The 23,164-nt window shown below is 44.3% G+C and overlaps 1 protein-coding gene across 2 annotated transcripts in view; it reads right to left on the bottom strand.

Annotated features, from left to right (window-relative positions):
• Window positions 1-23,164, bottom strand: part of syt7b (synaptotagmin VIIb) — a 155,889-nt gene that overhangs the window by 2,830 nt on the left and 129,895 nt on the right. For both annotated transcript variants that reach the window (XM_034110736.2, XM_034110742.2), the window contains 4 exons: window positions 16,748-16,862; window positions 821-1,088; window positions 433-602; window positions 7-121 (listed from right to left, as the gene is read on the bottom strand). In XM_034110736.2, coding sequence (XP_033966627.1) covers window positions 7-121; window positions 433-602; window positions 821-1,088; window positions 16,748-16,862 — 668 coding nt within the window. The remainder of the gene's footprint in view (window positions 1-6; window positions 122-432; window positions 603-820; window positions 1,089-16,747; window positions 16,863-23,164) is intronic.

The following is a 23,164-nucleotide window of genomic DNA, read 5'->3' as shown; positions in this document are numbered from 1 at the left end:
CTATACCAGAAGTGCCTCCAATGTCCATGGCTTTGAGGTTGCGGGCTTTGATGATGCTCACAGTGATGGTGTTGGCTGTGGGGTTGTAGCACAGAGACACAAGCAGATCCCCTCGACTCCCCTGGAGAAATCACAAACAAAAACAGCAAATTATTTACTTCTTCATCCCGTTTTCACATCGTTCTCCTTTCTGTTTGCATTCTCTGTATTTCTGTTTCTTCCTCTGGCTATCTGTGTTGTCTCCATCTACCTGTCAGCCTCTCCTTATTCCCTTCTTTCTCTTCTCCCACCAGCACGTTGCCACATTTCCCCTGAGAGCATCACGGCAGCCACGAATGACATCACCCGTTACATACTGTCAGTGTCCCATCCTCTCTCTCCCCCCTCCTCCCTCTTTCCTTCCTTCCCTCCCCCATTTTCCTTCTTACTCACGCTGCCATCACTACATGGTTGCAGCTCCTTCCAGAAAGTCTGCATGTTAGCCAGGTCCAGTTTGTTGAGAGGGATGGACACCTCTCCTATGGGGTCGTTCCTGCTGAAGCGGTCGTAGTCCAGAACCTGCAGGTACAGAGTCCTCTGGACCACCTTATCATAGGGGAACCCTGAAAAACAGCACAGTCCCAGTAGGACATAGTGAAGGTTCAAGGTTCAAGGCTTTTATCTGTCATATGAACATAGTTATGGCGATGAAATGACGTCATGACAATGAAAATCATAGGTCACAGGCTCATGTAAAGGGAAAAGCCTGTGAGTGCCTGCAAGTGCAAACATTGTTATTTCATGTATTATGTATGTATTGGGAAAGCTTCCTCCAACAAACCTTCAAACAGGAAGGTCTCGTTCCAGTGAGGGTTCAGATTCTTCCTCTTGACTTTGGTCTCCAGTTTGTGCTTCTTATCTGGCAGCAGGTACAGTTTGACAAACGGGTCAGAGGTGCCGGAAAAGTCCTTGGCAGGTAAATCCTGGCCTTTGAGGATTTTGACAGTAAGGGTGGAGTCCTGAAAACTGTATCCGACACTGAACTGAACACGACCCAGCTTCTCACACACCGGAACCTCGTGGTCATCTTCCTCCGAACCTGGAGACAGCTAAGAGACACAGGAGGAAGAAGAGATACTACGTGTTTTTTATTCAACTATGTGGTAGCGAAATGGAGGCAGTATTTACTTATTCATTGCTCTATTTTGAAAGAAGATAAAACCAGATATACATTTAGTGTTGTTCATTAGCACTATCTACAAATACAGAGGAGAAAACAATTATTTGTAACTATTTTTATCATGTATCAACCAAGTTTATTGATTACCTTCACTGATATAGCTAAATGACATGTACACATATTAAAACCATCTTACAGTATAACACTTACAATACAATACAGTAACACCAACTAGAGCCGAACAACCACAACAAAAGTAAGTACGACTGCACAACACCATGGAGTGCCTCTTACAGATGTGATATGTTACAGTCAGGTAACATGGCATCTGTCCGTGATGACGCAAAATAATTATAATAAATGATACTTGAAATCTCAGTTAACAGCTCACTGTTACTGAAGAGCAAATTCACAGACAATGGATTGTGGCCGCTGATAGTAAAAGGATTTGTGAATCATTTGCACCTTTCAGCCCAGACTGTGGTCTAATTAACAAAGGATGTTTTGATAATCATGTTTCAGCACAAACATCCCCCAACATGCGCTTTTTTGAAGAGACAGAGGGAAGAAATAATGTGTTTATTCCAGGTTTATTCATAATGTTAATCCTTGATTCTCAGTGATTTTATTCTCCTGTATTTAAATTTTTTTTACATGTAGGGGAGCTTTATTTATGTATCTTTTATGACAACAACAGTCATTCCATCCTGTCACCGCATCTTAAAATAAATGAGTTTAAGCTAAGCATGACGACGCCTTGGCCTGGCTACAATCACTTTCGACATGATCTCTGTAAAGTCTGAACACGCTTCACCAACAATCTGAAGACCCTCATCATTTACTTTGGCTATTAGCGCTGATCTGAATTGGATCCTTCTTGAGATGAGGCTCATTTGCATTGAAAGGGGACAATTTTGCGCCAAATGTTGCATATTTTATTTTAATATATGCAAATGGAACAGGCTCAATAAGATGGAATTTGTCCAGCAGCGCACTTAGGTGTGATTTTCACCCTTGGCGAGTGTTTTGAAAATAACAATGTTTTTCGTTGTGTTATTTGGACAGGTTAAGTGGCCGCAAAAGCTGCGCACCCACCTGTGGGTATTTTATATAATATGGAGTAGTGAATGAGTGATGAACTGATTTTTTTATTTACTCAGAATCAGAGAATATTTGAACATTTAAAGTTCGGAAACTGAGGAAACTATATTTCTTGATAAATACCATGTGACACATTTAAAGGCTCCAGAACAAATCAAGCAAGAAGACATTCATTGAAATAGTTTTGCCTTCAGGTGGTCAAGAACAAATGTCAAGGACAACTTCAAAGTAAGATCACATCTCTAAACATTTAACTGATTCAACTTTATGAAAGTAGGATTTATTGCAGGGGTGTTACATTTATCTGAATATGTTTTAAGCATGTGAACACCATTAACTGACATTCTTGTTTAAGTTTATACAAAATGTAATATTTTAAGAATCGGGCCACTTTCATCTGACAGGTGTGTTCATACTAAAAGAGGATATTGGACTCCAATCCACAGGTGGCGCTAATTTTGCACTTCAATATAAAAAACCCAGCTCCTAACTGGCAACTAGCATAATATGGTGCCATATGGCTGCTGTTAGCTGTGTGATAAAGGCAGAAATTGTGCATGGCTGTGTGGAGATGAGAGGCAGATTATCTGTTGGGAGACAGACCCCGTGATGGATGGTGACGTGGCCTGGAGGGAGTGAGAGAAATCCAGTTTAAAAGTTCTATCTGATGGGGGAAGCGCTCGGCAGTGCTTCTCAAAGTGTGGTCCGTGAGCGCCCCCTAGTGGGTCAGTGAGTATATTGGTAAAATTTCACATTTGAAATAAATACATTTATTTAAGTTTTTCGCACTCTCGCGGGAATATCTCCGCAATGGAACGAGCTTAAGTTTCACTTTCGATTGCATGAAATAGCCCAGATAAACACCTTCATCACACATGTTGCCACTTGTTTGTACCATTTTCAGGCGATTTGTAAAAAACGATGTGTTTTTGGATATTTGCGGAGTTAGGTGGTCCGCGAGTGTTTTTTTATTGGTCAAGTGGTCCTTGGTATGAAAAAGTTTGAGAAACACTGCGCTAGAGGCATTACTCAAGGAGCAGTTCCAGAAATGTAATATCCAATTCTGTATTCTCCCACATATTTGTGATGGTGCTGCTCAGCCTCATTCTCCATGCTGAATATGATCACTTTTCATTATGCAGTCCTCCACCCAACAGCTGGCTTAAATTGCTTTCCCCCTATACTGAGTTTGGCGCTGTCTCTTTTTTCTTCGAGTCCTCCATGCTCATTCGATTCTTTAAATTCTTCTATATTATATATATATTTTTTAAACCTAAACATCCCAGTAAATACAAATTATTTCAGAGAAAAAAACACTGCCGGTCTAAACAAGCCTTTGAAGGATAGATTAGGTGATATTTTACATTTCTGCTGTGAACAAATGTATTCAAATACAGAAAACAACATCCTACTGACACATATTGTCTATTTTTCTTATTCCTTTGTGCCATTGAACTCAATTGTTGTCCAAAATGTTGTACTGACTAACTTGTTCTTCTATAAAAAAAATTGTTGGCACTGTTGTTTATTTGTCAAATATTATAGCCCATAAAATGTGTAACAATTTCAAATAGTACCTGATAAATCTGCTATTGTTTGAAAAGTATTTGTTAAAGCTACAATGCCCTGCTGGTTAACAAACAAATTAAACCTTTTTCTAAATTAAATGTTTGTATCCATCATCCATTTTTTAAAGATGTAGCTTATTTAGAAAGTCAACAAAAACTGAGAGACCAAGCTACGCATTGCTGGTTTTGGTCTTTTAACATGTTGACACACCCACCAGCCCCTGAAGAAAATAAACCATCAGCAGCCTGAAGCACTTATAACCCTCTGCAGATGTGTGGATGTGCTTTGACACAGGGGGAAAGACACATTCACACCACACTATCGCTGGCTCTGTGCGCATCTCAAAAAATGAATGCAGTGTCAGAGAACATCCTGATAAGAGCCATGTGATGCTGACAGGACCCCCACCCATCCTCCCTCAGCCCCTATCACCTGAGACGCTTGAGAGGTTAGGATATATATACTCTGACGTTCAATGCCATTTCTCTGCACCCTTTTTTTCTAGTCTATGAGAAAAAGCCCCATATACACCGCCACTGCTTTTTCTACAACAGCACAAGTGGCTCAAAAGTGCAGGATGGGTATTTTCAGCATGAAAGAGGGTTGTGTAATATATAGACGCCTTTGGCAAAACTGCCCAGAATGACTATTATCATTAAGCGCCACCACTGTGAGTTCCTCAGACACACCATGAGACCCACATAATTACACACTGCTCATACCCATCTCTGCCATAATCTCGCAGCACCCACAGCACTGCGTGTTCTTTCGCAGCTAATTACCGAAATTCACTGAAGAGACGCACAGAAACCCCCCCCACCCTCGCAGTGTCTCCCTCCAGGGTGATGATTACTGCATGTTTCAGTTGGCTGAGAGACTGCATGGCAGAAAAATTAACTGTGATGTTCTACAGGTGAGTGGGATGAAAACAGTACTTTTTGAGGGATGAAAGACTTGTGAAGAGGAAACACTTCTCAAAGGATGTCTCTGAATTTAACTAAAGTGTGTAGGCTTTCTTTTTTCACTTTCTGTTCCAGAACACTTTTATTTACAGTAGGTGGAAGACAGATACATGTAAACACCTCATGTGTAATGACTAAAAAAGGATCATTCTGGTTAATTTAAACTTATTTTAATAGCTTTTCTATCACTTAAAAACAAACATGATGGTGATTAATTACATAAACATTAAGGTCCTGTTTTCTCTATCCCCTTGATTTATGGTCTACTTCCTTGTCACAAGGCATGTGTGTTACTTTCATCATAGATTATGAAAGATGATCTGGAAGCACCATTCAAGTCTCTCAGCCGTCTCATTTATTATGATTTAAAAGGTTTTGCTGACAGCAGTCCTCCTGCTCTTAATATAGATGAGTTATCTACGGTGGTCCTGAAGTGCAAGACACCACGGCATTTCAGAAAACACAACAGCATTTCAGAAAACGCCACAGCATTTCAGAAAACACCACAGCATTTCACATTGGACGGAAAGGGTATTCCTTTAGGGAGAACACTTCTTGTTTGTGATTGAACATTGATTTTAATTTCTAACACCAGCCAGAGAAGCACTGCTGTGATTGGTTGTTTTTGCTGCCAGTCAAGAAAAGACGCTTCGTTATTGGTCAACGCCCGACAGCGCAATATGTCCCAACCATAGACTGGTCCCAACACATTAGCCGTTAGCACAAACTCACACAGCTCCTCATATCTGTTCAGAAACTGGACAAAAGTTAAACATGTACAAACCACAGACTGTCTATGTCATGGCGAATACAGTCGCTGCTTTATTTATGTCTGTATGACGTTGTTGTGAGTGTGGACGGAGCAGCTACAGGTTAGTTTAGCCTGATGGATCTGATTCCATACAGAAAACACGCATTTTAAAAGCTTTTCGCCTGCCGTCTTGTCTGCAGACTTGTCAAAGCGTTAATTCATGGTTTTTACTAACCGTTATCAGTATGTAGTTACTTCGGTATCACTTCGAAACGTGTATTACAAATTTACAATTAAATCACGGTCAAATATGTTCATTTTGTTGTAGTTGGTATCTCCCATAGAATGTACATGGAGATAGGCCGCGCCCCCTCTCCAGCGCGTCTTGTTTGGTTGACAGTAGCAAACACAGCTGACAGCCGTGGTGAAACTTGAGCGATTAGAGCGATGCCATAGTACCATAGTATTTCTATTTACATGGAGATAAGCCCCTTAAAAAACATGAATTAATAAAGCATTAATTCTGTGTTTACTCCTGTCATTCAAACAAGACAATGGAGAGGGGGCGGGGCGTATTTCCATGTAAATCCTATCGGAATCGGATCGATCAGGCTAAACTAACCTGTAGCTGATCCATCCACACTCACAACAATGTCATAGACATAAATAAAGCAGCGACTGTATTCACCATGACATAGACAGTCTGTGTTCTCATTCATAACACTCCGTTCGATGTCTCACTATGGGATGCGCCTCATCGCGGAGCAAACCGAAGCATCAATCTCATTACGCCAATCCTGATTGGCTGGTGATCTTGACGTCAGCGTCAGGGAAAATCACCCCCTATAAGTAGCTTGCGCCACAACGCATGCGTCATTCAAACACCTCTTCTCGCTTCAGAGCACATCTCACAGTAGCCGGGCAAGCTTCACTGTCCACAGACTGAACCCAAATACCCATTTCGGTCGACGGGCGCTCGCCGGCTACTCCTTCTGCTTCGCAGGAAGATGGTAGTACTAACGCTGTTAGTATTTAAAATCGACCTCGCCGTTCTCTTCCCGGGAAAGTAAGGTAGGCCCGATTTTTTTAAGCTAGCAGCACACCTGTTGCTAGCTCGCTCCCTCTCTACCGACACCACGGTAGCGAGGAAGTTTTTTCTTTTCTCTTCTCCACGGAGGGGAAAAGGATTAAAAAGGAGCATACTGTCACACCAGTCAGTATTCTCCGGGAATAAAAGACCCACACCGTCCTTTTTCTCCGGATTAAGGACAAGGTGGTAATACCTTTTTCTCCCGTCCCACCTGTCGAGAGCGGGCCCTCTCCACGCCACGAGGCGAACAAGATGGACGCCCCTCTCCCTCACACCAGAGGAGTCAGGGACTCGGTGGCTCGACTCTGCAGCTGCGGGTTGAAGATCTCGGGCACAGACACACACCAGGTCTGTTCGTCCTGCCTCGGGCTGGAACACGCCCGAGGCGCGATCGACAACCCCGGCTCATGCGGGCATTGTGTCCGCTTCACCGTTAAGAGCCTCCGCCGACGGTTAGCAAGACAAGCTAGCCTGTCGGAACAGGACCCCCCCATGTCCACGGACCCGCCGGCCGGCAGTCAAGACACGGGGGCGTCCGCCACAGAGAGTGAACCCCTCTCCGTGTCGGTCTGGGGCTCACTATCTGCTATGGCTATAGAACCGGAATCCCGCGCCCTGGCAGGCCGGGACCCGGTGACGGCAAGACACGCGGGAACGGTTTCCCGCGCTCCACCAAGCTGGGGCTCCTGGTTAGACCTCACCATGGTCTCACCCGCGGAGGATGTCCTCGGGCTGGACTACGAGGAGGACGCCTTGGCGTTCCTCCTGTCCGAATCGGATGAACAGGAAGAGGACACCTTCATGTCACCGGCTCAGGCTGCAAAGCCTGAGGCAAGTGCTGCTCTCCCGGGCGATAGCGCACCAGCTTCGCCCGGTCTGAGCATGGACCTGCAGGCCGTGTGCAAACGCGCTGCGGTCAGACTCAACGTTCCGTGGCCTGAAATGGCCAAGGAGACCTCCAGGTCACGCTACGTGGGGAAATACCTTCCCCAAGCAGCGGGCAAAAAGAGGCAACTCCTCCCGGTCTTCCCGGAAATGTTGGATGAAGTGTCGGTCTCGTGGAGAGACCGGCCCTTCAGCAACAAGGTCCCAATCCAGGGTGCCTCCTCCCTAGACTGCGACGGAATGGAGAAGCTCGGCCTGCTCCGCATGCCGCCCATGGAACCGCTGGTAGCGGCTCACCTTCTATCAAAGGTGGGTCCGTCACCAAGCAGGAACCCCACGCTGCCAGCAAAGTCGGACCGTTTTCAGTCAGCAATGACTGAAAAGTCCTACAAAGCTGCAGCGTTGTCTGCCAGGGCCCTGAATGTGTCCTCACTGCTAACCGCCTACCAAGCGGAGCTCTGCGAGGACATGTCGGGTAACCCGGGGGCAGCCACTCTGGACGAGATGGCAGCGGTCACGGACATTTGTCTCCGTGTCCAACGCTGCGCCGTCCAGGCCACGGGCAAGGTAATGGGGATCATGGTGGTGCAGGAAAGAGCGAGATGGCTCATCCTCACCACTCTCCCAGACCGGGAAAAGGAGGATGTGCTGGATATGCCCATCGTTCCCGAGGGAATTTTCGGCTCCGCTCTCGCCTCCATGCAAAGGAGGTGTGAGACAAAAAAGAGGGAGGACGAGGCACTCCACCTCTGCCTCCCTCGAAGGGTCCAGCCGCTGCTTTCGCAGCAGCAGTCCTCTGCCCAGGCTGCCTCGAACTCTGCTCGGTTTAAAGCGAGCGTGACAGCCCCTCCTTCTTCCCTCCGTGAATGTGTTCCCGCCGCCTCGAGAGATGCCTAAACACCATCCTCAAGTCCGCACAAACACATGTCACCCGTTGATTAATTCCTCTGTCATAAAACATTTGCCGCTGACGCATCCAGGCTTCAGGCCGAGGGCTCAGCTCAAAAAGATGAAAAGAAAATCAATAAAACCAATAAACAGCCCGCCAATTTTTTCCCCTTTTGAGAGCAGCTACGGCATCTCTCAAAAGGCGGATTATTGACGGGTCTGTGAAGGCACCAAAGCTGGGGCTTTAAGGGCACCACCGTCATGCGCATGCGCAGTGCCGGCTGGAGCTGTGAAGGCACCACCGTCACGCGCATGCGCAGTGCCGGCTGGAGCCGTAAGCGTGACATCTCAGCTGGCTCTAAGGAGCATACAGCAGGAGATACTCACGACATCTGCCTGGGTTTCTCAAAACAGTTACACATTATCTGTTTTCACAAGCCCAGAGAGAGTCAACCCATATTCTGGAGAGAGAGGTTCTCTCTCTCTCTCCTAGAAAGAAGGGTTTTATCTATAAAGCCCGCCGAGCAGAGTCAGATTACGCAGACAAATGTCCTCGTAAAGCACCCGCTCAACATGGGTCTCATAATAAAACTAAACCCCGCCCTCCACGGCGTGCGGAGAGTATTGGTTATTATGTAATGCGTAGTGGCACTACACCCGACTTTTCTAGTGCGGGACGCGCCTATACGGGTGCAGTCCTTTCACGGAAGGTGGTCACTAGTGCTGGGGGGAAACGATTATTTCGAAAACGATTAATCGGGCGATTATTTGATCGATTAGTCGACTAATCTAACGATTATTTTTCTGTTGTTCAATTAATAAAAAACGTAATGTAAAAAAAACGTTATGTAAACATTTTTTTTTTTCACAATGCTGTGTCTCAGGGGATCTTAATATTTAACAAACTATTAATGTGTTATACCAGATTAACGGAAATAATCTCAGCTAACTGCCGATACAAACCATGTTTACCAAAACAAAACAGAAGTCTCATAAGAAGCATCTAAATGACCCATGAGCGAAAAATGCTAACGGACATTGGCACAGAACTCAAGATAAAAGTACCCTTATTACTTATCGTAGCTGCACATACAAGATATCCGATTAAAGCTGAGACTCCACAGATTATGTAGGTATATAGTATCATCACTGAGTGATCCGGACTCGCGACAGGGGAAGCAAATACAGTCATCACAACACGTACCTTTACAGAGCTTCTAGGGAGATCGTCTCACCACCGTAGCTGTCAATCTGATCAAAAGACGTGTTCAATGGCATTAAAATGAGAAAAAACGCGGCTGAATCGGTTCATCCATAGGTTTTTAACGTCTATGTATAAAAAAATGATTGAATTTATAATCCATAATTCCATTTTTATGTAAAAATCGGAGAGCAAATGCTAGCTGCTAATGGTAGCCACCACAGCTAGCTGCTGCTTTAAATGTTCCAACATAGCCGTTGTGCTTGTGTGATATGCCAACTCCATTTGGCAAAGACTGCAAATGACAATATCTTTGCGTTTTGGACTAACTTTAAAATATTCCCATGCTTTTGAAGACCTAGGGCGAGATGTTTTCGTTTGAGGGCTTCGTGCGCAATCCTGTGAGGAGGAGGTGGTAGCCGTTTCAGTCTCCATTGTGTTTGAAGTGCGATTGCGAACTGCTTGTTGCTTTGTTTACACACCCACGTGTGTGTAGCGACGCGTCGACGTGGAAATATGTCGTCGACGATATTTTGAAGTCAGCACTAGTGGTCACCACGGACGCATGTCAGACAGGCTGATAGGGTATTTACGAAGGTCGCCCGGTGAGAGGTCTCTAGAGCAGAGACCTCCAGCGGGCGCACGTAAATCATCCGGAGCTTTTAGCGGTGTTCCCCACCCTAAAACGCTTCCTGCCTTCTCTCAGAGGACACCATGTCCTAGTGAGGACAGACAACACGATATCGTGTATGAACCGCCAAGGGAGGTTGCGTTGTCTCCAGTCACACACACTGGCACACAAACTGATCCCTTGGAGCGGCAGACGTCTCCTCTCTTTGAGAGCGACACAGGTACCGGGAGTGATGCACCTCAGGACAGAACTACTGTCCAGAGGTGCACCACTCTATGCAGACTGGACTCCACATCCAAGGATCGTAAGTCCGCTGTGGGTGCGTTACGGAGCCGTGTTAAATCTGTTCGCATAAAAATAAAATGCTCAATGACAGCTGTTCTCTTTAATGCACGATTTAAACGCACTGTTAGGCGGGGACGCACTCGTACACGATTGACCTCCGGGTCCTCTGTACGCGTTCCCACCCCTGGCTCTGTTACCCCCAACTCTGGCCAGAGTGAAGGAGCTACGCCACACACTTACTCTGATGTTTCCGCCCTAGCCCGCAATGTACGGGCTGGCGGAGATATATCAGCTGTTGTGCAGGCAGCCATGGCAGCCCCCACCACGCAGGGACAGATTGTCTCAGGCGGGGGGGGCGATCCTTCACCCACGCCCAGAGCACGGGGCACTATGGGCCTGACCCGTGAATGGTACAATCTGAATACAGTGGGACTCCCTCAGAAGGTGATAAACACTATTCAGAGTGCGAGAGCTTCCTCCACCAGGTCTCTTTACGACTGTAAGTGGAGGGTGTTTGAGGAGTGGTGCCTTCAAGAAGGACACATCTCTTTTCAATGTCCTGTCGGGGTGATTTTATCATTTCTACAAGACTTGATCGATAAACACAGAGCTTTCTCCACGATCAAGGTGTACCTGGCTGCTATTGCTGCATGCCATGTGGGCTTTGAGGGTAAGACGGCTAGCCAACATCCTTTGGTCTGCTGTTTTATGAAGGGAGCTCGCAGGCTCCTCCCTGTCTCCAGGTCGCTGGTGCCCTTATGGGACCTGGCAGTGGTTTTAAATGGGCTCAGAATGACCCCATTTGAACCCCTGGAAGGAGCTGACATGAAACATCTGTCACTCAAGACAGTGCTGTTACTGGCCCTGGCATCCGCCAAGCGGGTCAGCGATATTCATGCACTGTCTGTACATCCCTCATGCACTCAGTTCGCCCTAGGGCAAACAAGAGTGTTGTTGAAGCCCAACCCTGTCTTTACACCAAAGGTGGTTAGTTCGTGTACCCCAATTGACATTGAGGCATTTCCTCCGCCGCTGGTTTCCTCCGGGGAGCAGCAGCAGGATCTGTTGTGTCCAGTCCGGGCTTTACACACATATATGGACAGATCAAAGGAGCTTCGTCTTAATGACCAACTCTTCGTGTCCTGGGCTAACCCTCACAAGGGCAAGCCTGTTACTAAGCAACAGCTCTCCCACTGGATTGTGGAGGCAATTGCTTTGGCCTATACGAGTCAGGGGTTGCAGGCACCTTCGGGTCTGCGGGCTCACTCGACTCGGGGCCTGGCTACATCCTGGGCTTTGTTCAAGGGTGTTTCCATCCAAGACATCTGTGCAGCGGCGAGCTGGTCCTCGCCGCTCACTTTTGGCCGCTTTTACAGGCTAGACGTCTCCGCCCCAAGCGTGGCCCGAGCAGTGCTGGGCACCTTGTTGAGTCGGGACTCTACCTGTTAAATTCTGGTTGATCGGTGATTTTCGAGATAATCTCGTCTGGCAATACGGGAGCTACAATATCCCATAGTGAGACATCGAACGGTGTGTTATGAATGAGAACTATAGGTTACTTACGTAACCCCAGTACTCAGAGTAACATGAAGTGAGATGTCTCACCAGACGGCCCTCCTTGCTATGGTGAAGCGAGAAGAGGTGCTTATTTTGAATGACGCATTCGTTGTGGCGCAAGCTACTTATAGGGGGTGATTTCCCCTGACGCTAACGTCAAGATCACCAGCCAATCAGGATTGGCGTAATGAGATTGATGCTTCTGTTTGCTCCGCGATGAGGCGCATCCCATAGTGAGACATCTCACTTCATGTTACTCTGAGGACTGGGGTTACGTAAGTAACCTATAGTGTTGTATATGTTTAACTTTTGTCCAGTTTCTGAACAGATATGAGGAGCTGTGAGCTCTGAGTGTGTGCTAACAGCTAACGGCTGATGTGTTGGGCCAATTACGAAGCGTCATTTCTTGACTGGCAGCAAAAACAACCAATCACAGCAGTGCTTCTCTGGCTGGCTCTGTCCAATCACAAACAAGAAGTGTTATCCCTAAGGAATACCCTTTCCCTCCAATGTGAAATGCTGCGGCGTTTTCTGAAATGCCGTTGTGTTTTCTGAAATGCTGTGGTGTCTTGCACTTCAGGGCCACCGTAGTTATCAGCCATGCAGGAAACAGACAGACCACAAATGAGTTAGTGGTGGATCAATAACACGTGTGTAGAATCTGGAGAACCACAGAACGGCCGGTCGTCAAGGGCCGTTGACGGCCGGCCGGCCATTTAAAATAAATGTGTTTAACGTCATCATTTAAGTTGCGCTGACGGCCGACAGAGGGCGACAGCGGTCACTAATGCAGTTGTGTGGTTCTTATTTGTCAAATAATCACACACGAAGAAGAAAAAAGAGGGGCCGAGAAGGCAAGAGAAAAAAAGGTGAAGTCTGTCACTACCCGATCCGTCCCCCTGCCCGATCGGTACTGCGCATGTGCGAGATGGTCCGCCATATTGGACAACTCAGGAAGGACAGTTGACACAGTGGCTGTGTCTCAATTCAGGGGTTGTATCCTTAGAAGGGTGCATTCGTAGACCTCATACGTCACTTCTGCCGAAAGAAGGCTGTCCCAATTCAAAAAAAGACGAGACTCCTCCGAATGCGGCCCACGAATGCATCCTACTTTACCCCAATTTGAAGGATACATCTGATGTACACTACGCGGCCTACCATATCCCAGAGTGCAATGCGCGCAGGGAAGAGGGAGTTTTTTTCAAATGAAATGGCTTCCGGTCTCCCCAGCAGAGTGGATTTAAAAGCAGCAGCGAGCGGAGGAATCACTAATAAATGTGAGTATTGGGTTTTAACTTACTTTAAATTAACTAACGTCACACACGTCAAACCCAAGGGGCATTACAACGTACATTTTCGTTAAATAATACGGATAAATATGTGACGCTAACTAGCTAGCTGGACGTACTGCACTGTTGTTTACACTTGTTTTTTTATTCAATTCAGAAGTTTATTAAAGTCATACAGAGATCTTGGCTCTGTTATAGATAAGTTATACTTTATATCACATAAATAGACCAAAGTGAAAACATTTAGACCGATATAGCCTACAGTACGTGGGATTTATAATATCATTCCCTGACGTGTAGCTGCTGTTAGCTTTATTTATTTTTCTGACATGTTCCAATGTTTTACTGTTTATTAAACTTTGGAACAAAATTACAACCTTTTTATTCAGCTCATGCTGCTTTGAGGTAGGGCTAAAAGAAAAGCCTATTTTAAATATTTCCACCAGATTTGATCATCTTTTATTTAGGTTAAAGTTTATTTAATTTATCCTGATCCCATAATAATAAGACAATCAAAAATAGACAGCAGCCTTTTGCTTGATGTTAGTTTGTGCTGTCGGATGCACGTGTCATTTCATCTCTTTAGTTTTTTAAAAACCAGAACATCATTTTAAATGATCCCTTAAGGATTGTTTGCCTGAAATGCTTAGTTACATTTTCCAATAATACTTTTGCAACCCTGTGTTTAATATGATTAATTCACTTTTTTCTCTGTAATTAAGACAATTCTGGAAAAATGGATCTGCTGACCCCTAATCTGAAAAGTGCACAGCGGATTATCAGGACAGAGCTGCATCCACCCTAACCCCCCGAGGTGCTGGAGAAAGCAAAACGGCGATCAGGAACATCCTCCACCCAGACCTCTGCTTACTGCCGTCCTACAGACTTGTGTCTTAGTTTCAGAATTTGATTTTGTATGTGTCCTTTCTTTTAATAGATATTTAACGATCTGATTCCCCAAACAGCTGCTTCTATATACTTGCTGCACATACAATACAAATACACAACTCCATAAACACACTTTTGCTGATATTTGTGTTACTGCTGGTGATGTTAAATAACATGATTGATTTCCTCTGTCTCAATGATGAAAGTTATAATAATAGAAGACATGAAGCTGCAGAGAGGATGGATATATTCTTACCTCTACTTTGTGATAAGATGAAAATACAATATTCAATTGTAATTGTTAAACACATTGTTTATTTCATTTACTGAGGTTTTAACCATTATTTACAACATGTGTACATAAGCAGTGGAATAATAGGATATCTCTAGGTCATTAAACTGTCTTCAGTTTAATTTTATTAATACAAAAAATAGGTCATAGAAAATGTTTAATTGTGTATTTCAGCAGAGCGGGGGTCACGGTGCTGCTGGACCTGGAGGTGCTGACCTGGTGTCAGTGGGACATCATCTGGGCAGGTTTAGGGGAAGAAGGAGAATATAAACTGTTATAATCACAGCTATTAAGATTAGAAAACTAATATTGTTAACAATCAATCTATACAACATGCTTTTGTTCATTTAAAAAACATATTGTTTTATTAGTACAGAAAAATTAAGACTTATTTTAAATATGAAATAATATGATTAAATTACATCAGCTATATTTAATTAATTTGTTAACTTACTAATGTAACATTACTGGGGGCTAAAGGAACAGCTTCATCTTATTTACCTGGCCATGGTTCTCTTTATTTAATCTCCGACGGTGATCTCCAAAAAATGTAAAAGTAAAGTTTCTGGATCCTTTTCAGCTAATTTGCTAGCAGGCTGCTGGAGCAACGCAACCGAACAGCGCGTATCACGTGACGTAAATACGAAGCGCTCCGTAGGCTAGACCGTCTCATTTCGTAGGCCGCTCGGTCCAGCCTACGCGGTCTCGTCGGCCGCATCCTGCGTCGACCGCGTAGGCTGCGTACCCCGAAGGATACAACCTCTGAATTGAGACACGGCCAGTGAAGCTGAAAAATAAAACTCGCAAGAGATAAGTTATTGTTATTACAACGTGACTTCACTATTATTTAACAACTCTTTTTACTGGGTTCTTTTATTTGGGGTTAAGTACATTGTCAGAATAAGTGAGAAATGGATTTAACTTCTGTTAGACAGCTATCATACTGAATACATATTTACTGTGAATGTATGCAAAAATGTATGGCATATGGCTGTCTAACAGAAGTTACATTAACTTCTCACTTATTCTGACAATGTACTTAACCCCAAATAAAAGAACCCAATAAAAAGAGTTGTTAAATAATAGTGAAGTCACGTTGTAATAAAATAACTTTTATTTTTGAGCTTTGCTAAAAGCCACTGTGGCAAGTGTTCATCTTAATAATAATAAATACATTGCATTTCGAAGCGCTTTTCCAGGTGCTCAAAGACGCTTTACAGTGGTGATAAAACATGATAAAATAGAATCTTGGATTGCCGTCCGGAGTTGTCCTATATGTCGGACCATCTCGCACATGCGCAGTACAGATCGGGCAGGGGGACGGATCGGGTAGTGACAAAGTCACTCGCAGGTGAAGCAGGTGAAGCAAATGTCGCAAATTGACAGACCTTTTTGGCAGCAGTTTAGAACAAGTGCAAGATGATGAAGAGAATGATGAGGGCGCGAGTTCAGATATACAGCCAGCCTCCTGCGTTCATGATGAGGGACAGAATTGAGCTTCTGGAAGAACCATCTCAACTGGCACATACAAGTGCAGGGCAAGAGCAAGAGATGGGTGAGAATTATCCCTTGAACTCAGTGGTGTTTTCTCCTGGAGGCCAAGGGAAGCCAGGCTTCCCCAGTTTTTTTGGATTGTAGTTATAATTTTAATAAATAAATAAAAATAATTATTATGCCGTACCATCTCTCCCCCATTCTCATTGAGTGAAACAGCGCCCCTCTAGATGTTATGGTGAAACAGTAGATTGCACACTCTGTTGCGAGAGGAGGCTAGTCGAAATTCCCTTGGTGAAAAAAATTGAGGGATTGACCAATCAAATGAGGCTCACGTCATGCCACACAATCCAATCAAATCGCATCAACTTCAGTTCGTACTGTAACCGCCCTTAAAAAGTAGCAAGCAACTGAAGCAAGTGCAATTATGGAGGGTGGAGATTTGGTGTATTTCATCAAAAATAATTTTACTAAATTTCCGCTACAGGCAGCAGCAACTAAAAATGAAATCTGATGACAGGCCAATGCCCAAACTGGAGCTGTGTACAGAGAGGAAAAAAGGAGCAAATCGGACGTAAAACTTTAAATAAAAAACAGCGGATTTCTAACATTTGACATTTCATGTGGCTGGACTGGATCAGTTTCCAGGGCTGAATTTTAGTCCCAGTCCGCCCCTGGATATACCGTGTTGATAGTGGGTGTTACCATGTCACTGGTGACGGAGTTGGCCAGGTCAGACACGGAGGAGTTGGCATCGTGACGGCGGCCACTCTCGTCGGGGGTCTGACCTCTGGGGCTGCTGCCTGCTTTACCTGGAGTCCTGTTTAATGGACACAAACACACACATATTAAAAGGTCACCTATTGTGCAAAATCCACTTTTTAATGTATTTTATACATGTGTTCCCTCTGTGTAAAAGATTCACTCACTTTATGTCCTGATCCATTTATATACAAACCTGTCTGAAAATGAGCTGATCAGATTTTGGCCACTTTATGATGTCCTAACGATTTGTTGGCTTGTGTAACCATTAGTCAATAACAAACCAAGGTAACCCCCTCCCCCCCCCACCTTATCACCTGAATCTCCTAGAGCACCATTGTGTTCTTTTTAACCAAATATATCGCAGAGGGGCGTTTTTTTGTCATCTAAAGTAACAGACAGAGAATCAGCACTTTTGAAACAGGGCTGAAACAGAGGGGTTTATGGGATGCTACAATGCATGATCTGTTTGGTATTTGGAGCCAAACACTTCAGAGACATATTTTGTATATATCTGAGACCTATAATAATGTAATGAAAAATAGGGGACCTTTAACATGCTCATGCTCCAAAAATGAATGTTTTACCTCCATCCCATCCAACACTTTTCCTCTCTGACACTCTTGTGGCTGAATGGTAGCAACCTGGTTCCTAAATGTTGTCGAAGCTTTGAGGTGAGGCTGTAATGGGAGACTCTTAAAGGAGCGCTTGCAAAGTGATGTCAGATCCACATAGCTCACTACATTCGTAGCAATAGCCAGAAAATTAGTTAGCTTAGCTTGGCATAAAGAATAAAAAAAAAGTGGGAAATAGCTAGCCTGGCTCTGAAGAAAGGTAACACCTACAGGAACCTCCAAAGCTCACATTATATCCTGCTTGTTCCATTTTGATTTCCAGCTTTTACGTTAAGCTCTTCAGGCAGATGCTTTGTATTAACTGTACAAACATGGGAGTGTTGTCAATCTTCTGATCTTATTCTCAGGAAGTTAATTTATTATTTCCCAATAAGGGCTAAATATGACTTTAATGATCCTGGTTAGGATTGAGTTGATGGTATAATTACAGTTTTTGAGTGTCAATATACAAAAAAGTGTATGTTTCTCAAGCAACAGAGGCAGTGATGAGCCTCACTGCTGTGGACTGCAACATTGTTATGTGAAATAAGCAAAGTCATCTAGAAAAATAAAATCTATTTTCGAGTATAATTAAAACAAAAAATACACCATTTTTGAAACTTTCTCCATCACCATCTGTCACTTCACACACATGCCATCAACTAACATGTAATGTACAGAACAGGACCTTTAGAATGAATTAATATTATATCAAGGCAGATACAAATAAATACAAATTGGAAATACTATACTAGAAATGGGTCCTGGCTCCTATTATGTATACATTTGGTTACCAGGAAATATACAAAGACTTGTATTGACATATAAGACTAATGAGCACTTAGAGAGACGACCCAGAAAGAAAAAACTGAAATAGTGAGAGAAAGAGATAGTGAGCGAGTAAGCAGGTAAACTGTAAGAACAAACAGGTAAAAGCAGAAGTGAGATTAGAAGAAGGCATTGTGGGAATTATGATCTAAGAGAAAAGATACATTGGAAGACTTATCTGTTCACAGAGGTTGAGAAAAGTGAAGGAGAGGATTTGTCTGAGGATTAATAGATTGAACAAAGCGAGGTTGCGGTCTCAAATTAATGTGAGACACACAAAATAACACACACAAGCTGGAAGAAAAATCGAAGCAAGGAAGTGTTCTTTTACAGAAATAAATCCTGTTTCTCGCTTGAGGCCAGGAAAAGGCTAGTCACTGTGACCTTTTTACCTGTGCTGGACTATGGTGATTTGTTATATATGAATGCACCTGCCAATTACCTGAGCAAGTTAGATGCTGCGTATCACAGTGCACTGAGATTTTTGACAAATTGTAAAGCACTTACGCATCACTGTACCCTGTATACCAAGGCGGTTTTGCCATCACTTACGGCCCGTCCACACTACAGCGTCGACAGCGTCGAAAACTCCAATCTGCCCATTCACTTTCAATGGGGTGACGTCACGTTGCCTCGCTTTTTCGCCGAACTGAATTGTGGGTAGCAGAGCGGTCCGCCTCCGGCATCAGAAGTTGAACAATGTTCAACTTCTGACGCCGGAGTAGCCAGCGCCAGCCAATCAAATCCCGTTTCTGAAAATCTGACAGCTGAAGCCGTAGCCAATCAAACCGCGTCTAAGCTGGGAGAGATATCCCGCCGTTCATTTCTATATTTCAAAAAAAGTTGGAGGAGAAACTAACTATCGCCGTAGCAAATCACCCGGTTTTGTATGACCAGACCCTCTTCACCTACCGGGATACAAACCGGAGGAACCAGGCATGGAGGGAGGTGGCAGAGACAGTGGGTGAAACTGGTAGGTTTTCGCCTGTTTGGGGAGTTTATATATATATATTAGGGCCGGGACTTTAACGCGTTAATTAAGATTAATTAATTACACAAAAATTAACGCGTTAAAAAAATTAACGCATTTTAATCGCACTTATTTTTGCACAGCAGAACGTTTCTCACTGGATGAGTTTCAGGCGTACCGATTATACTGGAGCACCAACTAACGTTCATGACTTCAGCATGGGACTTCAAACAACAACAAACCACGGTGAACAATAGTCAAACATGAACGAACAAGCTGATGAGACCGCTTTGGTCGGCCCCGTGGATGGGAAATGTTGTTTTAAAAAACGGACGGATGGAAGCGTCGATAAGAGCACAGTTGTGTGCAAATTATGCCAAAAAAGAATTTGCATATCACCGCAGCACATCAAGCCTAAAGTATCACCTCAATGCAAAGCATGTAGCAGCTAGCGTGGACGCTAGCCCGACTCCGAGTGCAAGGAACCACACCCTGACCCAACCCACACTCAACCAGATGACTGGTTTCAGGGCCAGGATAAGTAAGTCCACGTCTGAGAGAATAACCAACTCCCTGGCTCACTGGATTGCTAGGGCTCGACATTAAGGACTGCCCGATGGCCCGGGGCCATCTAGTATTTAGCTCGGGCAATGAAGCCTCAACTGCTGGTTGCCCGATCGGGCAATCTATTATGCCAGTATCATGCAGCTCGCGGATCCAGTAATGAGTGACCCGACAGTAAAACTAAACATATCTATAACTAGTTACGGTAGCTTGAGAGGTAATTAAAATAGCTACGTGTGATATTCTAACCTGAAGTGTGTGTTTTGTTCCGCTCACCGCTGCAGGTGATGCAGAGCTGCGTGTCGAGTCTCGACTCGTCACGCAGCAGCTGATCTCTCTCTCCCGTCAGATTAGACTTCACTCGCGTTTATGTCCATATCGATCAGATCCAGCTAGTTCTAGCTAATGATAGACTACCTGCTTATTAAAAGACAACTACACAATACGTGTCGCTATGCAACTGGATGAGGCCACAAAGTATAGAGCAGCATTATGCATTTGTTTACATGCCCACCGGAACCCCGAGGCATTACCAACAGATCAACGCACAATCAACCCATACAGGACATCTCTTTCTCCACATTAAGTGTTAGACATTAGAGTTGACTATTCTTGTCTGTCACATAAGTGGCGCAACTGAAGCGGTATTGCTCTAAAGGGAAATTATTTTGACCGAAGAGATTTAGATTTGCCGGCTAACGGGAACTCTGACGTGTGCTTCGCGGATGCGCTCGGCTCCTCTCGGCTGCTGCTCGGGTCTGCTCGGTCAGCTTCCGGATGAGGAGGCATTCGTTCGACCAATTTACAGTAGATAACATTACAAACATTTTTAACAGGGGCCATAATAGTGTAAATAATGTTTGTTTTGGCTGTTACAACTGAATGTAATGTTTTCTACTTTTTTCCATCTGGGAAGGCATTTGCCTTCATCAGATGGAAAGTGTTTTGACCAACAACTTAAGTATTTCTTAAAGCTATGCAGGGCATGCAAGCGAGAAAACACAAACAAGAACAAACAAACAAGTGAAATGAAGAATAAAATTGAAATTGTACAATATAATATTGTGGTGGTTCATCACAGGGCCATCTAAGCTTAAAAATGCGATTTTTAAAAATGCGATTTTTAAAAATGCGATTAAAAATGCGATTAATTTCGATTAATTAATTACAAAGCCTCTAATTAATTAGATTAATTTTTTTAATCGAGTCCCGGCTCTAATATATATATATATTGCTCCCATAAAATCCCCGGGGATTTTTGCTTTGTATGTCGGTGGCGGGAGATTCATGTGATTGGTTGTTGGTCGTGTTGCTTGAATAAAATCCCCAAGCTCCAGACCCACCCAGCTCCAAGCTTTTTTTGAAGCTGTAGTGTGGACGCTCCGTTACGGCCCGTCCACACTACAGCGTCGGAAGCGTCGACAACTCCAATCTGCCCATTCACTTTCAATGGGGTGACGTCACGTTGCCTCGCTTTTTCGCCGAACTGAATTGTGGGTAGCAGAGCGGTCCGTCTCCGCCGGAGTAGCCAGCGCCAGCCAATCAAATCCCGTTTCGGAAAATCTGACAGCTGAAGCCGTAGCCAATCAAACCGCGTCTAAGCTGGGAGAGATTGTTAACATGTAATCTCTTTGCGCCTATACTACAGGATATACGGTAGTCTAGGTTGCTCTCTTGAGGCTGTGTAACGCATGCGCAGTGAGTCTGTGTAGACCTGGAGCATGAGGTCCACTGTTCGTTAATGGCTCTGTATTGGTGTTATGTACGTTGATGGAATAAATCAAGTTAACAGAAGATAAACGTCGTGTTTATTTGTAGTAGACTAACATTGGTAGCAGAGGATGGTTAGCAGAAGATGGCTACTGCTAACTACAAAGTTCCACCGAAGTTCGACGAATCCCGACCATACGAGTGTTGGAAAAATGAAATCGCCATTTGGCAGCTGGTTACTGAACTTGATAAGAAGAAACAAGCCCTCGCCGTTGTCCTGGGGCTGGAAGGAAGGGCAAGGGACATCGCCATGGAAATACCCGCTGTGGATTTGAACAACGACAATGGTATGGACACACTGCTAGCAAAACTAGATGGCATGTTTCTCAAAGAAGAGAGAGACCGTGCATACGATGCTTACTCTTTTTTTGACTGTATCAAAAAGGAGAGCTCCGTGTCCATGGCGGACTATGTGATTGACTTTGAACAGCGATACAACCGAATGAAAAAGTACGACATGACTCTTCCTGACGCCGTGCTAGCTTTTAAACTTTTGGACACGGCTTGTCTAGACGAAAAAAATAGACAAATGGCGCTGACTGCGTGTACAGATTTAACGTTTGCTGCAATGAAGTCCGCGCTGAAGAGGATCTTTGGGGGGAGAGTGCAAGGCGGCACATCAAACGGAATACATGTTAACGATGAAGCGTTATTCACAGAGCAACGCTCACAAGGAAGATTCAGACGTTCAACAACGCAGCAGTTTGGACAAGTTGGACAACAAAGGCAACAGTCACAGGGTACCAACCCACTGGATAGGTTCGGTAAGAGATCAAAATGTGCTATATGTCAGAGCACGTTCCATTGGGCTAAAGACTGTCCTCACAAGAGTAGCGAACAAGTAAAGCTAACTGAAGATCGAACAAAGGTAGAGGAATGTGACATTACACTGTTTACTAAAGCCTCACTGTCTGAATCAGAGGTATTCCTAACTGAGTCTTTAGGGACGGCTATCATTGACACTGCATGTACCCGCACAGTGTGTGGAGAAAAATGGTTGGACAGCTTTGTCGCTGATCTCAGTCAAAGTCAAGTGAACCAGATTGTGAAAAGTGAAACTCCAAGCTCCAGACCATTCCGTTTTGGAGATGGAAATATAGTGCATTTCTCCAGAATACTGCAACTGCCTGCCAAAATAGGACAGACAAAATGTCGAGTGGAAACTGAAGTAGTCAAAGCTGATATCCCACTACTTCTGAGTAAGACTTCACTGAAAAGGGCAGGAACCATCTTGGACATGGAGAATGATAGAGCTGTGATGTTTAAACAGAATATCCCTCTTGAACTCACCAGTTCAGGACACTACTGTATAGATATCAGAGACAAGGACACAGGATTGAATCAAATTGAAATGAAAGATGAGGTCCTTACAGTCACAGAAGACAGCCAGAATGAAGATGAGGTCCTTACAGTCACAGAAAATATGACCTCAAATGAGAAACACAAAGCTCTCCTGAAACTACACAAACAGTTTGGTCACGCCTCCGCAGAAAGACTACTACTACTACTACTACTCCTCCGCAGTTCGGGAAATAAAGACAAAGATTGTGACACTATTTTACAACAAATAGTACAGGAATGTGACATATGCCAGAGATACAGCAAGACCAAGCC

This window comes from Pseudochaenichthys georgianus, chromosome 3, assembly GCF_902827115.2.
Source record: "Pseudochaenichthys georgianus chromosome 3, fPseGeo1.2, whole genome shotgun sequence".
Lineage (NCBI taxonomy): Eukaryota > Metazoa > Chordata > Actinopteri > Perciformes > Channichthyidae > Pseudochaenichthys > Pseudochaenichthys georgianus.
This window is presented reverse-complemented; position numbering and strand designations above follow the sequence as displayed.